Here is a 16557-nt window from a genome sequence, read left to right as displayed (position 1 = left end):
AAGGGCCTGAGGCCACAGCCCCTCACAGGCCATTCACAGCCGCCCCAAGCCTGTCCCCTCAGTTCCTCCTTCAGCTCTGAGGGATGCAAGTGCCTGGCAGCTGCCCAAGGGAACGTGAGCTCCCATCCTCACCATCACCCGTGGCAACAGCAGGAAGGATGTCTGACAGGAGATGAGCAACAGATACAAACATTTCACATGGTTGAAAGGAGAAATGTAGTGGCAAAGTAACCCCAGGCTGGCCCAGACAATGAGGGGAGAGGGAAGGGGAGACCCAGACCCCCAGGGCAGCTGCACAGGGGTGTTGGGGAGCAGGAGCCAAATGCCCCCCTGGGCAGCTCATCATCAGCTCTTCTTCCTGCCAGTGGCTGGTGCCCACCCAGAGACAGCTCCAAGACGTGGGGACACTGTGGCTGTGGGATGTCCCAGACACCTTCCCTGGAGAGGCAAGAGCAGGGACCCCTCAGGGGGATGCAGAGGGCTGAGCACCAGCCCCAGGGCTGAGCAGGTGTCACAAAAATGCCTCTGTTCCCTCCTCCCCCTCCCTGGAAAAACATGAGATGGGAGGAGGATTTAAATTAAGCCAGGGATTATAGTAATGCCAGCCTTGGGGATCTGCTGGAGGAGCCTGGGGACAAGAGGAGCACAGGGGAGGGAGGAGGGAGGTGGCAGGGCGAGGGTCTGAGGACAGGGGATGTTGGTAGTCTGAGCCCAGGGGAGCCCAAGGATGATGGAGGTGCTCCTTGGGCACATATCTGGGGCACCAACACACATGGCAGTGCTGAGGCCAGAAGCACAGGGTGCTGCTGGAGCAGGCAGCAGACCCAGCCCACGCCACTGGGACTGACTCTGAAGCTGCCCAGCTCCCTGTGCCAGCCCTGCCAGGACCACGTGCCCCCCAGCACGGGCATCCCTCCCCTGCCAGCTCCCTGTGCCCTGCAGACCTTTAATCCCTTTATTCCTCACTGGAGACCTGACTCAGCCCGAGGCCAGGAGGGGTGAGACACCTCCTGAGCCAGGTACAGCTGCCAGGACACATCAGGCAAGAGGGGCACAGCGCTTGGCATTGTGCCCTGACCCCTGGACCACCCCAGGCAGGGCTGGCAGACACCAAAGCCTCAGGAGATGCTGCTTGCAGGGCTGTGGGAGGGCAGCAGGGCCCTGCAGCCCTGGGCTGACCATGCCAGGGCACAAAGGGGTCCTCACATTCCCCTGAGCTGAGCTGTAGCTGCCAGGAGCTGGGTCAGTCACCTGCCTGTCTGAGCAGGGATGTGCCAGGGCAGGTTTGGCACCTGGCAACCTGTTTGGCATCTGTGGTGGGTTGACCTTGGCTGTGCACCAGCTGCCCACTGAGCTGCTCTATCACTCCCACCCTCCACAGCACAGAAAGGGAGGGAATAAGGTGCAACAGAACTCGTGGGTCAAGGTAAAGGCAGTTGGATGAAGCAACAGCAGAGATCATGGCCAGAGGCAAAGGGAACCAGCAGATCTGTTCTCTCCTTGCCAGCAGCAGGGCATGTGCAGCCTCTTCCCAGGAGGCAGGGCTCTAGTATGAGCAGCAGTTGCTCTGGAAGACAAATGTAAGGACAAATGCCTCCCCCTATTCTCCCTCAGCCTCTGTTGCTGAGCAGGCACTGTGCAGTATGGACTGTCCCTGGGGCAGCTGGGGGCAGCTCTCCTGGCTCTGTCCCTCCCAGCCCCTTGCTGGGGGTGAGGGGCAATGCTGGAGAGGCAGCTCTGACACTGCCCCAGCACAGCTCAGCAGCAGCCCCAGCACTGGGCTGTGATCAGCACCTTTGCAGCCACCCCTATGGAGCACAGCACTGAGAGGGCTGCTGGGGGGCAGATTAACTCCATCCCTGGCACACACAGTACCCTCGTGAACTGTGCTCAGCTGCCCAAGTGCCCTGGGAGGAGACAGGGTGCTGCAGTGACACGGGGAAGGGGCTGGGCAGGAGATCTGGGTTGCTCCTCCCTTGGGAAAAGACAAACCCACTCTGAGGCTGTTGTCACTCAAGGACTTGGGTGCCCTTGGTGAGTGATGCAGAAGGATGGGGAGACCCAGAGGAGGAGATTTAACCCTGGGGGGAACAAGAATGTGAGGTGTGAGTTGTGTGTTGTAGGAAGTGATGTAGCAGGAGTGCTGTGAGCTGGCAATGAGAATGAGATACAATGGGATGGGTAGAGACCTGCATTCAATTGTGTGGAACCTTAGCATGCTGCACGTGGCATGGAATAAGGGGCAGAGCTGTACTGTGCTTCCCAGTGCTTCCATTCCCTCCTGCCCATCGCTCTCACCACAAGTCCTGCTCTGGCAGGGGGGTTGCTCTGGATGAGCTCTCCAGGTCCCTTCCAGCCCCTGAGCCTCTGTGTGTGTGTCATTACCTCTCTCAGCCAGTCTTTGCAGAGGCTTGTGAGTGACAAGGGATGTGATGCAGCCACTCAGTGCTGTGCCCAGGAGTTCACCTGGCTAGTGGCTGTAATCTCTCTGCAGGTCTTGAGGTTGTGGTGAGCTCATAGACTGGGTAGTTTCTGCTTCTTGTCTCAATTTCCTCACTCCTTCCTCCAGTTTCTTTGCTAAAGGACCAGCTCCTTGACCAAACCCTCCCTCTTCCTCCTCCTCCTCCCTTATTGATGATGTGAAGCCCCTGATCTCCTTGTTCACCGTTTCTCACTCCTGGGGCAATTGCTGCTGTTGCTTGGGTCCCCATCCCTTCTGCCATCACCTCAGACTCAGCTTGAGGGGCCTCTCAAGCCCTAACCCACAGCCCTGTGACAGCTCTGAGCTGTCCCCAGGACAGGGACAGAGCTGCTGGGTTTTGCTGGGGTAGGCAGGGTGCCCTTCTGACCTGTGCCAGTGTGCCAGGGCTGCCTGCCCCTGCAGCTAGAAAGTCCCAGGCTATGGGAGGTGATCACTGGGCACCAGCCCAGGTCCTTCCCCACAGCCTCTGCCACCCAGGGACTGGCACATTGCATATGGCCTCACCCAAAGGTTGTTTTCTCTTGTCCCAGGGCAACACCAGATTCCACAAACCCCTGTGACATGCCAAGTGTTCATCAGCAGTGACAAACAGCTCCTGCAAGGGTGAGCAAGGCTGTGGGAGCCTGTGTGAGACAGCCACCCTCAGCAGGGAGGGGTATTCCTTCATCCCCTCCCCAGCACAGCCAGCCCATCACTGCCAGCTCAGAGCCCTTGTTTTGTACCAGCCTGTTCCCAAGCTCAGCAAAACAAAGAGATAAGCCCTGCAGGCAGCACACTCTGTGCCCCACAGAGCACTTGGCCACTTCCCACCTGCTACAGCCTTGGCAAGAGCCTCAGGGCTCACCTGGGCTGCCCAAAAGGACTGGGATGAGGTTGGCCTTGGCTCTAGGTGCCCACCAAGCCCTGTGTGAGCAGCAGCCCCAGCACTGGGCTGTGATCAGCACCTTGGCAGCCACCTCTATGGAGCACAGCACTGTGAGGGCTGCTGGGGGGGGAGATTAACTCCATCCCTGGCAGACTACAGCATCCTGGGGCAAAATATATCTGGTAAGTGAAAGGATACCTCAGAGGAGACTGAGTGTGCTTTGGTGGGCTGTGAACCGTGTCACAGCCACTGCTCTGCTGCCCTGGTGCAGTGGCACAGCCTGGCAGCCTGCCTGGCACAGCTTGCTTGGCTCTGCACCTTCTCCTGAGGAGGTCTGGCAGGGCAAGGGGAGAATGAAACAGGAGGTGAGCTGCAGAAACAGTTTCCTTGCTGAGCCCCTGGGAGAGAGGAGCCTGAGAGAAGAGAGGGAGGGAGGGTTGGTGCCTGGGAACGTGAGTGTGGGGCTCAAGGCTGAAGGAGGAAGGGGTTTGTCTGGCATGAGCTGCTGCTGGACCTTGCCTGCAGCCCTGGCACTGCCCTGGTGCCTGCAGGGGCATTGGTCTGCAGATGAGGACATTGCCCACGAGCCATGCCCAGGGGAAGGAGTGCCAGGGCAGTGAGGGGTCAGCAGGGCAGTGACTCTGCAGGGCAGTGACTCTGTAGGGCTCCTGGAGCATGAGAGGTTTTCCTGGCCCAGGCTCAGCTGCATCCCTGCCCAGGGAGGCTGTGACATGCCTGGCTCACTCCTGGTCTGGGTGTTACAGCTAACAGGGGGCAGCAGGTGCCAAGGTAAGCAGCCCTGGTCCAGCCTCATCCCTGCTGCCAGCTCCTGCCCTGGTGAACCCATCACACATCTCCCACTGCAGCTGGGGCTCAGGCCTCTGCCTTTATTCCAGCACTGGTGCCCAGCTGTGCAGCAGCTCCAGACCTGAGCATCTGCTCTGAAACACCCCCTGGCACATCCCCCTCTGAACAGCTCTGCCACTCCTTGCTTTGGCCACCCCATTTCTGCCAAGCTCTTGGCTCTGAGCAGCAGCTGCCAGGCACCTCAGCACCTATTTTCTCCCCCAGGACCACCACAGCTGGTGCAAAGCTGGGGAAGGTCCCTTCACACATTCCCCTCTACCCTGTGTGACTCCAGCTGCCTCACACAAGTGCTCTGTGTGGTTCTTGTGAGCTGGGCTGTGGCCTTGCCAACCCAGCACTCCCCAGGCAGCACACAGGCTGCAGCAGTAGCTCAGGGCAGTAGCAGAGTCCCTGGGCAGTGTCACCCACAGCAGCACAACCATACAGCTGCTGACTGGCTGCAGATGGACTGGCTGCCAACACAGCAGGGGAATGGGGACCATGGCAGCAGGGATGGGAGCTGCCTCCTCCCTGCCATGGCACTGGGATGCTGCAGATGCTGTTGGAGCCTTCCCTGGGAAAGCTGCAGCCCCGTGAGGTCCCTCCCTGCCAAGCTGGGAGTGGTGTGGGAGAGGAACATGTCTGGGCTGCTGAGCTGCCTCTGTGACACCACACTGCAAGTGGGGACTTGTCCCAGCCCCAGGGCTGCAGCAGCAGAGCTGGGGGCCAACACCACAGCCTTTGCCCCCATCCCAAGCTCATCCCTGGAGCCCTGGGGCTGCTTATCAGGGCTGACACAACAGGGAGCATCGTAGCAGGGAGCACCAGCCATCACTTCACCCTGCTGTAGGTGTGTCAGGGCTTTGGGACACAGCACAAGGCATCTGTTGCAACACACTCATCTGCTGCCCATGGCTCCTGCAGGGGTTCTGCAGAGCTGTGGTGGCAGGGGGGGTGATGGCTCACAGCCTCAGGGGTAAGGAGGTGGTCAAGCACTGCTGCAGCAGGTTCTGCTCCAGGCCAACATGGCAGAGAGGGCTTTGAGGCTGCAAAGCCAGAAGGGCACGTGGTGCCCTGCTGCCTCCTGGTGAGGACAGTGCCAGGGCAGAGGGTGGGAGAGAAGCTGCTCCTGCTGCTGCTTTGGAGGTGCCTCTGCCCTGCCTGCAGGGGATCTGGGGGGAAGCAGCTACAGGCCATATTGCCATGTTGATCCTGTGCCTCAGCCTCTGTGCACAGCTCAGACTCTGCCCCCTGCACCCTCCCCACTCAGCTCAGCTCCAGTTCCTGGGGGCACTGTGAGGTTCCCCCCAGGTTTCCCCAGGCAAGTTTGGAGCCTGTGACAGCACACACAGCCCCCAGCACTGGCAGTGGGACACCCAACCTCGGGGAGAGGACACCAACCTCTGCTTTGGGCAGGGCTGGAGTCACCTTGGGAGTGACACCCACCATGGAAAGCCTTTGGTGCTGGTTTTCCACCCCTCAAGGTTTCCTCCTGTCACACAGAACCTTAAGGCTTGGAAGGGACCTCAAGAGAGATCCCCCAGTGCAACCCCCCTGCCTTGGGCACCCCTGGCAAACCCTGGCTGGCAGTGCCAGGCCTTGGGTACTGGATGCATCCCTGCTGCCATCCCTGCCCTGGGTTTGAGCCCTCCCTCAGCTGTCTCCCACCAGCTCCCTGGGGAGCCAGACCCCAGCTGCTGCCCATGGCCAGGAATAAACCTCAGAGTGGGGCAGCAGGGGAACAAAATGGCTTTTATGCCATAATCCTTTGTAATAAAGCACCAGGAGGGGGGGAAGAAAGATGATAAACAATGTCTCCTGTGTGAGCCAGCTGCTTCCTAAAATAAAGCAGCCCTCCCCACCATCAGCTGCCCTGTCTCAGGCACAAGTGCAGGCACTGCTGTGTGACACTGGAGCTGCATCCCCGCTGCAGCACGTGCTGCTGCAGCTCCAGCACGGCCCCACAGGAATCCCCAGGGTGCAGATGGAGAGGGCAGAGAGCAGCAATTCATTCTGGCTGCTCTCAGAGCTGCCCAAGGGCTCAGCAACCCCCCAGTGCCAGCAACACACATGCTGCTGGGAGAAGACATGTGGCATGTGGCATGTGGCATGTGGCATGTGGCATGTGGCATGTGGCAAGGCTGCTCCCAGCTGTGCCCTGTGCCCACCATGACCCCAGCACATGTAGGGAATGTGGCTGGTGCAGGGTGGCTCAGCCCTGGCTCCCCAGCTTGCTTTCTAGCTGGGTGCTGGCAGGAGCTCTCCTCTCACCAGGCTCTGCACGAGAGGGCAGAGAGCTGGGAGCCTCAGCATTGCTGGGGCTGATTCCTGCCTGGCAGGGGATGAGTAAGCTCCTGCTGGTAAACCTGACCCTCCCAGGCATGCTTTTGAGAGCTGCAGGAAGTTCCCTGCTGCTGGGGAGGGTGGTGGGGTGTGCTGTGTGTGGCAGCCCAGCTGTGCCAGTCACCACACAGCCCCAGAGGCTCCTGCACTGCCTGGGCACTTCCAGCCCTGTGGGCACAGGGGCTGTCCAGCATGATGCTGTTCCCTGCTGCAGGATGGGGGCAGCTTGTTGGTCATCCCTGTGTCACCAAGTGTGTGCAGGGACAGTGCCACAGGGCACACAGCCTCCCCCACCCTGCCCTGGCCTCCCACCAGCTCCATTCCCAAAGGGCCATGGGCACCAGCACACACAATGCTTTCATTTCCCCTCTTGCTGCTCAGCCTCTTCTGCTTCCCCCTTTCACACCCAAACACACTCACACGTGTTCATCCCCCCCAGCTCCCAGCAGAGCTTGTTCCCTGGCAGCTCATGCTTGCAGCCCACTGCCCTCCCCTCCCCACCACTGCAGCAGAGCAGGCTGTGAGCTCTGCCCTGGGCTGTGTGTGCAGCCAGGCAGGGGACACCCAGCAGGCAAAGTGATGCAGAGGTTTTGAGGTGGGGACGTGGGGAGTGGTGATGGGGCAGGACCTGCCCTGAGGGAGTTGCAGCCTCTGCCTGGCTTTGCCTCACCCTGTGAGAAACCCACAGCTTCCCAGGGGCTGGCAATGTCCTGCTGCCCCAAGCCAGCAGCTGCCCCAGGCCCTGGCTGTCCTCACCTCCTGGCTCTCACCACGTAGTGCCAGGGCTCCAGGGGCTGCCAGATGGAGAAGCAGCCAAGGGCAGCCCCAGCTGTGGGGTGCAAAGGCTCCCTCAGGCTGGCTGCAGCCTGGCAGGGGTGCCCAGCACAGGGCCAGGCAGGGGCTGGCTCAGCACTGAGACAGGATTGGGATCCTCCACACGAGCGTGTGTGGGGCCAAATCCCCTCCCCACTGAGTCAGACAGGACGGGGCAGCAGCAGCCACCCAGCCCAGCCACAGGCCCTGAGCTCAGCTCACCCTGGGCACCAGGGATCTGCCCAAATTCCTCCTGCCAGTGACTCAGTCTCCTCCTCCCACCCCACAGCTCAGTGCCCAACCCAGCCAGGGGAGGAAACTGCCCCAGGGGCAGCACCGTGGGCACTGGCCAGGGCTGGATGTTGCCAGGAGGAGCTGCCACAAGGAGGGAAGGTGGCATCCAGCCCAGCTCCTGGGACAGCACCCTCTGTGCTGCTGGGGCAGCCCATGCTGCTGGAGCCACCAGGTTTCTAGAGGCCATCAGCCTGGGAGGTGTCCTGGGCCCCCACACTGCTGGCAGCCCCTGGCCACGTGTGCCAGGAGGAAAACAGGAGCTGTGGGGCAGGGAGGGAGGGGGAGTGTTGATTTAAAGGGCTTTTCTGTAAGGACTCTCCTCTCACTGGCTAATCCTCTGCTGGCAGCAGGGGCATTTTGGGCAATGCCTTGTGAAAAGGCTTTCTCTTTACCCTCAGACCTGAGGATACAGGGTTTGGGCAGTGCCCCTGGGCACTCTGCTGCGGGGAAAGTGGGTGGGAGAAGTGCCTGGGCTGCCCTTGTTTTGGGTGGACACAGCCTCACTGGGATGGGTTGGTTTGGGCTGTGGAGCTGCCCCCTGCTCCATCTGATGTCCCTGGGGCCACCAGCCCCTGAGGTGGCTTCCTCAGGCACAGACCTGGCTGTGCCAGCACTTAACCCCAGGACTGAGCCTGTATTGCTGCCTGCCCAGATCCTGGCACAGCCACCCTGCCATCTGGGCCAAGCACTGGGAACCCACAGCCCTTGCCCTGGGCTCACAGGAGGGGCTGTGGGTTGGCAGGCACCTGGGGTGCCCAGGAGCCCTGGGCAAAGGCTCTGCTGCCCACATGTGCAACACAGAGCGAGGAGGAGGCTTCTGTGCCAGGCAGGGCCACTCCTGCCATGTCCTTGCAGAGGTCTGGGTGAGTCAGAGACAAGTTGCTGGGTGTTTTTGCCATGCCCACAGAGCAGCCTGGTGCAGTGTGAGTGTGTGCAGGAGGGAGAGGCTCTGGGTGGTGATGGGAGCAGCCTCCCTTGCCCCCAAAAGCCTCCCTGAGGGGATTGGTTCTGGCACTTTGTGCTTCCATCTGCACAGCTTCACTTGGGAAAAGCTCACAGTGTGGCTTTCAGGGACAGAGCTTAGGTTGGCTTTACATCTGGGTTTGACCCAATGCCCAGCTGAGACACATCAAGTGGCCAAAGCATTGCAAAGCCTCTGCAGGAGGGGGAAATGCTGAAGCAGCCAGAAGGTGCCTCACCTCTCGTGGTCCATGAGCCCTCCCTGCTGCTCCTGAGCACAGCTCTCTGTGCCTGGGACCTTTTCTACCTTCCTCTTTCACAGAAGAGTCTCTCCCCAGCACAGGGCTGAGCCTGGCCCTGCCCACAGAGAGAAACCACCCCCTGAAGGGATGAGCCTCAGCAGGGGCTGCAGCCAGCCTGGCAGTCAGCACTGGCAAAGGGGCTCCCACACCCAGGACATGGTGCTGTCCTGGCACCACTGAGGTGCTGAGGGGACACAGCAGCTCAGCACAGCCTCAGCATTGAGGGAGGAGCCCTCACCCTGCCCTAGCAGCACACAAACACCAACCTCTTCCCTTCCAGCCTTTCAATTCTGCTTTTCAAGGGGTGAGGACAGTTGCAGGCACAGGAGCACTTGCAGCCCTGAGCAGGCAGCGTGGGTGGAGGTGCCAGGCAGCCAGGCACCGTGTCCAGACAGGCACAACAGCCCCATGGCTGTCTCCAGCCAACCACAGTCACCAGGGCCACTGGCCAAAACTGGTACTTGGCAAGTCTGCCTCCACCTCCTCCACAAGCAGCTCGTTGCAGGATGCTGCAGGGGGTGAGGAAACGCTGGCAGCACCCAGGAAGCCTCAGCACAGAGCAGGAGGCACTATCACACCAGCTCCCCCTTGCCCAGCTTGTGCTGGAGGCTGACTGCAGGGCACAGCCAGGCAGGGCTGGAGCAGCCTCGAGCCTACCCCAGCAGTCTGCTGCCTTAACCTATCCTGATAAGGCTGCAAAAACCACCTTGAGCCAAGGGCCAGGGCTGGCTCAAGGTGAAGAGACTGGTTGTGCCAGGCAGCAAGGGGAGCAAGGTGGACAGAGGCAGCAGGACACAAGCCAGCCTCCCCAGTGCCAGCACAACCTCCAGCCAGGCAGGCAAGGAGCCAGCCCAGCCCCACAGGCTGCTGCAGGCAGGGGACACCCACCTCGAGCAGGAGGCTCAGCCTTGGGCAGCCCAGCTCAGCTCTCCTTCAGGATGCTCCAAGGAGCTGCTCTGGCAGTGGGAGCACTGGTGGAACCTGTGTCAGCTGAGCCCCCAGTGCCATGCCAGTGCTCTGGTGTCCCCAAGGCCATTAGAAACTCTTACACGTGTGTCAAGCAGGACTCACCCTGCAGGGAACATCCCTCTGAGCAACCCCAAACCATCAGCCCCAGCCCTTCCCCCCTGCAGCCCCAGCCAGGCTGCAGCCTCGCCCTTTGCCAGGGAAGGAGCCACAAGCAGATCAGCACTTCTTTATTTTATAATAAACTTCTCATTCCCCCCCCCCAAGGAAGACAAAAACCTGTGAGGCTACAGAACACCACCAGTGAAGAGTGAGACAGACCCCAGCCACAGGCTGGGCCAGAAAGGATCCCAACTCCCCCAAGCAGAGGGGTCTGGCCCCAGAAGCCTCCATAGCCCTTGCTCACGTCCCCACTGCATTAGAGCAGATCAAGGGGAGGGGGTTGGCTCAGGCTATTGATGGAGTGTGAGGAGCAGGCTTTGTTCCCCATCCCAAAGCTGCCACCCAGCTGGGACAGGGGGGGTGGGTGATGCAGCTCATCCCTGTACATGGAAATTAAAGGAAACACAACACCACATGATTTCATCCAAAGCAAAACCAATCCAGTGGGAGCTCTTCTTGCCAGGCCATCTCGCTCTAGGAGGACTTCACACATTCCTTCTCCTGTTCAATAGCTGCAAGAGAAGAGAAGAGAAGAGAAGAGAAGGTCCATCAGTGTGTGACTTTCCTGGGGAAGCACCCACCAGGGGAGGCTGGGCACAAACCACTCGTGCCCTGGCACTCGCTGGCCGGTTTGAGCCCCAGTGGGACAGACAAACACCTCAAGGCAGAGGGTGAGGAGCCACCCAGACGGGTGACAGCAGGGTGGGCGCCTGCCTGCAGCTCTGCCCTGGGAAGTGCCATCCAGGGGCAGCAGCCTGTGGCCTCCACAGCCATGCCCTGACCCTGCAGGCAGCGATTCTCCCCGGCTCAGAGCCTGACGGCCCCAAACCGCCCTCCACCCTCTGCCTGTGCCCAGCCCCCGCGTGCCCCCGCAGCCCCACTCACTCTCCTTGGAGGGCAGCGTGTTCTTCTCCTCCGTGTTGGTTTTCTTCAGCTTTTTCTTGTCGAATTTCTCCACCTCCGACAGGTCGGGCTTGTCGCACATGTTTCCTGCGGGACAAAGGCGCGCACAATAGCGCAGGGCGGGGCTGAGGCGGGAACCCCGCAGCGGCTGCGGCCCCGCACCGGCCGCGCTCCCACCGCCCCGCTCCCCGGGAGCGCCCCCGCCGCGACCCGCCGGGACACGCCGCGCCCAGGGCAGCGAAGCGGCCGCCCCCGCCCCGCCCCGCACAGCCCGAGCCGGGCCCCGCCGCCGCCCCGCCGCCCCGTCCCGTCCCAGCCGCCGCGTACCCGCCGTCGCCGCCGCTGTCCTGTCCTGTCCCGCTCCCGTCCCGCTGCGCTCCCAGCTGCGGCTGCACCCCGCGCCTTGGGGCGGCGCCTTATATACCGCAGCCGCCGCCCAGCCCGCGCTCCCATTGGCTGCCAGCCGCTCGCTGCGCCTGCTGGGAAATGTAGTCCCGGCCTCGGGCTGCGCCGGGCGCGCGGCCCCGGTACGAACTACCGCTCCCGAGATGCCCCGCGGCGGCGGGGCGGGAGGTGCGGGAGCGCGCGGCGCTGTGACCCGCCGGCGATGCGGGGTTGGGGGGGGACGGACGGGACGCGGGTGCCCCGCGCTCGCCCCCAGCCCTGCGCGCACCGGCCACGGGCACGGAGCCGGCTCATGCCCGGCGTGCGTGAGCGCGTCTACGCACGGAGCCGAGACCGCGCTTCGTTTCGTGTCTGCCCAGGGAGGGGTGCGGGGGGCAGCCCCCGCAAAGCGGCACAGCACACGGTACGGCCCGGTACAGACAAAGGCTCATCCCAGCACCCAGCTCCTACAGCCTCAGGTTCCTCCGACAACGGGGTTCCATCCTTAGCAGTCCCAGTCATGCACATGGAGTAACCAGCCCACCCCATCCCGCTGCTGCTGCTGGCCAGAGCACAGCCCCTACAAGCCATGGGCATAAACTGACTGGGGACACCCCATGCAGGTGTTGGTGACACAGCCCCTACAAGCCATGGGCATAAACTGACTGGGGACACCCCATGCAGGTGTTGGTGACACAGCCCCTACAAGCCATGGGCGTAAACTGACTGGGGACACCCCACCAAGGTGTTGGTGACACAGCCCCTACAAGCCATGGGCATAAACTGACTGGGGACACCCCATGCAGGTGTTGGTGACACAGCCCCTACAAGCCATGGGCGTAAACTGACTGGAGACACCCCACCAAGGTGTTGGTGACACAGCCCCTACAAGCCATGGGCATAAACTGACTGGAAACACCCCATGCAGGTGTTGGTGACACAGCCCCTACAAGCCATGGGCATAAACTGACTGGGGACACCCCACCAAGGTGTTGGTGACACAGCCCCTACAAGCCATGGGCATAAACTGACTGGGGACACCCCACCAAGGTGTTGGTGACACAGCCCCTACAAGCCATGGGCGTAAACTAACTGGGGACACCCCACCAAGGGTCCCTCCCCCTCAGGCTGTGTCTGATTGCAGGACATTAGCATCCAGCATGTCTGTCCTCAGTCCATATGCATTTATCCTGATCAGTATCATCTTCATTCTATCTGCAAGGCACCTCTGCTGCTACACCTGGTGCAGACTCTTCTAACCCATCTCCTGTGATCTGCTTTGACCTGGTTTATTTGATCTGGGGGGTGTAATGACTGTGTGCAGTGGGGGTGCACTGGGGGGCTGCAATGGGGGGTGCAATGGCTGTGTGCAGCGGGGTGCACTAGGGGGGGCTGCAATGGGGTGTGCAATGGCTGTGTGCAATGCAGGGGTGCACTAGGGGGGTGCAATGGCTGTGTGCAGTGGGGATGCACTGGGGGGGCTGCAATGAGGGGTGCAATGGCTGTGTGCAATGCAGCAGTGCACTAGGGGGGGCTGCAATGAGGGGTGCAATGGCTGTGTGCAATGCAGGGGTGCACTAGGGGGGCTGCAATGGCTGTGTGCAATGCAATCTGGTTACAGGGGCAGGCCCAAGGCCAGCTGTGCCCCCTCCCTGAAACACCACTTCATCTCTGAAGTCCTTGGGATGAAAGCAGTGCTGTGCTTGCCCAGCTGGGGAAGATGCTTCAGCACTGTGCCCAACTGGCACCTGCCCTGACGCTGCTGAGACCTGGTCACCAAAGCAGCTGCAGCAGTGTGGGTGGGCAGAGGCTCGTGCTTAGCTGCAGCAGGGTGTGAGCTGAGTGTAAGTGCAGGCAGGCTGTGTGCTCCTGGCTGGGCTGGGCAAGCCACCTGCACGCTAGCCACTGCGGTGGAGAGGGGTTGGAGGGCCAGGATGCCTGGGAGGCCTTGCAGTAGGGTCCTGTAGGTGCTGAATCGAACACCCTGAGCCCACAGAAACTTGCTAAAAGCCCTCTGCAGAGTTCCTGGTGTCAGGACAACCAGGAGCCTGCTGTAGAGGGCCGGGGTAGCAGCTGCACTGCAGCAACTCTCACACCCGCCTTCACCTCCCAGCCTCAGGGTTTCTCTCCAGGCTTACTGGAGATTTGGCAGAGAAAATCCCCAGCAAGCCTGAAGAAACGTTTCCTTTGTGATGTTTGGCTGTCTTGGGAGCAGGGCTTGGTGCTCTCCAGCCACAGCAGGTCTGGGCCAGGGGCCCTGTGCAGCAAGCCCCGAGGGCACAGGCACCCACCTGCACCAGGGAGAGGGCTCTGGGTTAAAGAAATGCCCATGGTTGGTGGTCACAAACAGGGCAAAGGACCAAAATCTGAGGCCTGGGATGGGGCTGCTACTCTGAGATACATCTAGATGGCAAACAGCCTCCAGTCCCCATCCCCTGGGGGGAGCAGAGGCGGTTGCAGGTGAAGCCCCAAGCCAGAGCCCCCCTGACCCAGTGCTGCAGCCAGACCAAAGCTGGAGGGTGCTCCAGAGCCAGGAGCAGCATCCTTCCAGCCCTCCCCACAGAGCCTGCATCGCAGAGACCACCCCAAGCTGAGAAAGGGCTCATTTTTCCCGCACGGCCGTGCCTGCCTTCCCCCAGCTCCTCCCTCTCCTCGAGGATGCTGCACAGGCTGCATCCAGCAGTTTGCCCCCAGCAGGCTGGCGGCGGAGGGGACCCGCTGCCCCTCCTCCCCGGGGCACATGTGCCACCTCCCGGCTCCGCGATGCTTTGTCTGGGCAGGAAGCTCAGCCAGGGGAGGGGGGGGAAAGGGGAGCTGCCCCTTCCCCATGCTGCAGAGCCCAGCCTCTGTCTTTGCAGCCTGGGCTGCCGGGGAGCTTTCACACCCAGCTGGCACAAAGAACAGGGAAGGAGCTTAAACCTCAGCCAGAGCTTTTCCCCCCCCTGACACATTTGCCAAGGCTCCTGTAAGCACACAACTGCTGCTTGCAGTAACTCACAACAAAAGGGCTGAGACAAAGCCTAAACAGCCCCGACCTGCCACAGAAAAGACACGAGGCAGCTGTTGCAGATGAGCTTTAAATCATCTTCTTCTCATGAAGGAGGAGACAGATTTTCTCCATCTGACCAGAGAGGCTCTGGGTTCTCAGCCTCCTGGGAACAGCCAGGACCTGGGCTGCTCCAGCCCCACTGCCTGCTTGGCAGCCAGTTCCCTCACTCCACGGGGCCACAGTCCACTCATTCCTGGTCCTTTCCACACACAGGCTCCTGCCACAGCCCTCTCCTTCCGTGGGGCAGGAGCAGAGAGCCCTGGGAAGGCAGCCAGCACGCTGGGGTTGCTGTGTCTTACACCAGGGCTCATTCCTCCAGTGGATTTCAGTTCAGAGAAGGGCTTTGTTAACCCTTACAAGCCCCCACAACCCAGCAGCAGCAGGGCAGGCAGCTGCTTCCCTTACACCCTAGAAACAGACTCTCCCACAGCAGTAAGGCACAAAGAGAAGCAGGAGGAGGGAGCTGCTGGCGAGAGCCATTTGCCACGGCTCATCTTGCTCTCAGCAAGATCCTGCTGCCTGTGAGGCACAACTGGCAAGCTCAGCTTGCACAGCTTCAGGCATCCATCCCCACCCCAGACTTGAGTTTCAGCTTCCAGGCAGGTGCTGCATGACTCTGGAATGTGCTGCTCTGACAGCAGACACGAGACAGCTACTGGAACCAGTGTGAGCACCTGCAGCCACGCTGGGCTGTCTGTGGCACAGCTCTGGCCTGTCCTTCCAGCTCTCCAAGCACAGCAAATTACTCACTTGGGATCTCCTCTTGGAGAAGCAGTGACTTGATTTCTGGGGTATTTCTTCAGCAGCTGTGCAGGAAGCCTGAGAAGACACCCCACACTTCCAACCCAGAGCACACTGGGCTGGCTGCAGCAGCTCTGCAACTCACCTCAGGGGCTGCTTTTGTCCTGCCCACACCCAGTGAAGGAAAACTCTCATTCTACCCCATGTTGTTAAAGGCAGCCACACTTGCTCTACCAGCACAACACTCACTGCCAGTCACTCACAACCTGCCCACAGTCACAGGGTCTCGAGGGCTGGAAGGGGCCTGGAAAGCTCACCCAGTGTAACCCCCCTGCCAGGGCAGCACCACCTAGAGCAGGGCACACAGGAACCAGCTGCGTTGGAATGTCTCCAGAGAAGGAGCCTCCACAGCCCATCTGGGCAGCCCCTGCCACTGCTCCCTCACCTCAACAGGGAACAACTTTGTCCTTGTGTCTTTCTGGAACCTCTTCAGTTCCAGCTTGTTGCCCCTTGTCCTGTCACTGGCCATCCCTGAGCACAGCCTGGCTCCAGCCTCCTCACACCCACCCTTGATGCATCTGGAACCACTCCTGAGCTCACCCCTCAGGCTCCTCTTCCACCAACAGCTCCAGCAGTTGGGAAGTTTTAGGTTTGTTCTTCAGTTTAGGGAAGGAACTTTGGTAAAGTGCCCAGCCCTTCTCACCTGAAGGAGGTTTCCCCTCGTGGCACAGTTCCCAACCCCTGCACATCAGCCATCAAGAGCCACAGTGCTGTCACACAGTGTTTTAAGCCTGTGCCCTCTCCCACTCCCAGGTGTTATTACAGTAACACCACAATGCAATGGTCACCTTTGAGATGGTTGGCTGTAGAGCTCCTGTTCTGTTTCCTCTCCAAGGAAGGTGAAATCACTGTATCACACTATTTGAGGGAAGTCACTGATTTGACCAGTACTGAAATACATTTCAAGAGATGAGTGGCAGCCACCCTCAGCTAAAGGCACCTGAGGCCTGGGTTGTGTTTCCTGAAGCAAGGCCTGGAATTCTCTTGTAAGACCAAAGACCTTTCTCTGGACCTGTCATCTCAACCTTCTCACTTCTACTTTCCCAGTCTACAGTGCACAGTGAGGAAGGACCATGGTTCAGCTGAACAAGTGCTCCTCAGGACACAATTCTGCTGCCTCTCATCATCAGATACTTGGCAGTTCCTCATCTGTACTTGCTAAACCATTTGTTCCCCCTGCCTGAGCGTGCTGTGAACAGACCTGCTCAGATCCCCAAGTGAGCACAGTGCAAGAGAACCTCCAACAGCGATATCTACATCAGCTACAGGCAACAGCCATCCCCACAAAGAGAAGCAGCTTGGTCCTGAGCTGCTGCTTCCAGCCATGTGAGCACAGCCAAGCTGAGCCTGGCAGCCCCAGTGCAGGGGGGGTTAGACCAGATGACGT

The 16557-nt window shown here is 60.5% G+C and overlaps 1 protein-coding gene across 1 annotated transcript; it reads right to left on the bottom strand.

Moving 5' to 3' along the window:
- Positions 1 to 10086: 10086 nt before the first annotated feature.
- LOC133626602 (thymosin beta-15A homolog) lies at positions 10087 to 11341 on the bottom strand. Its single transcript, XM_062006756.1, has 3 exons — positions 11264 to 11341; positions 10919 to 11023; positions 10087 to 10545 (listed from the first exon to the last, which is right to left on the bottom strand). The coding sequence occupies exons 2-3, from the start codon at positions 11016 to 11018 to the stop codon at positions 10508 to 10510; spliced, it is 138 nt and encodes a 45-aa protein (XP_061862740.1). The 5' UTR covers positions 11019 to 11023; positions 11264 to 11341; the 3' UTR covers positions 10087 to 10507.
- Between the last annotated feature and the right edge of the window lie 5216 nt (positions 11342 to 16557).

Source organism: Colius striatus, chromosome 13, assembly GCF_028858725.1.
Source record: "Colius striatus isolate bColStr4 chromosome 13, bColStr4.1.hap1, whole genome shotgun sequence".
NCBI lineage: Eukaryota > Metazoa > Chordata > Aves > Coliiformes > Coliidae > Colius > Colius striatus.
Note: the sequence above shows the minus strand (reverse complement) of the source record. Positions and strands in the feature narration are given on the sequence as shown.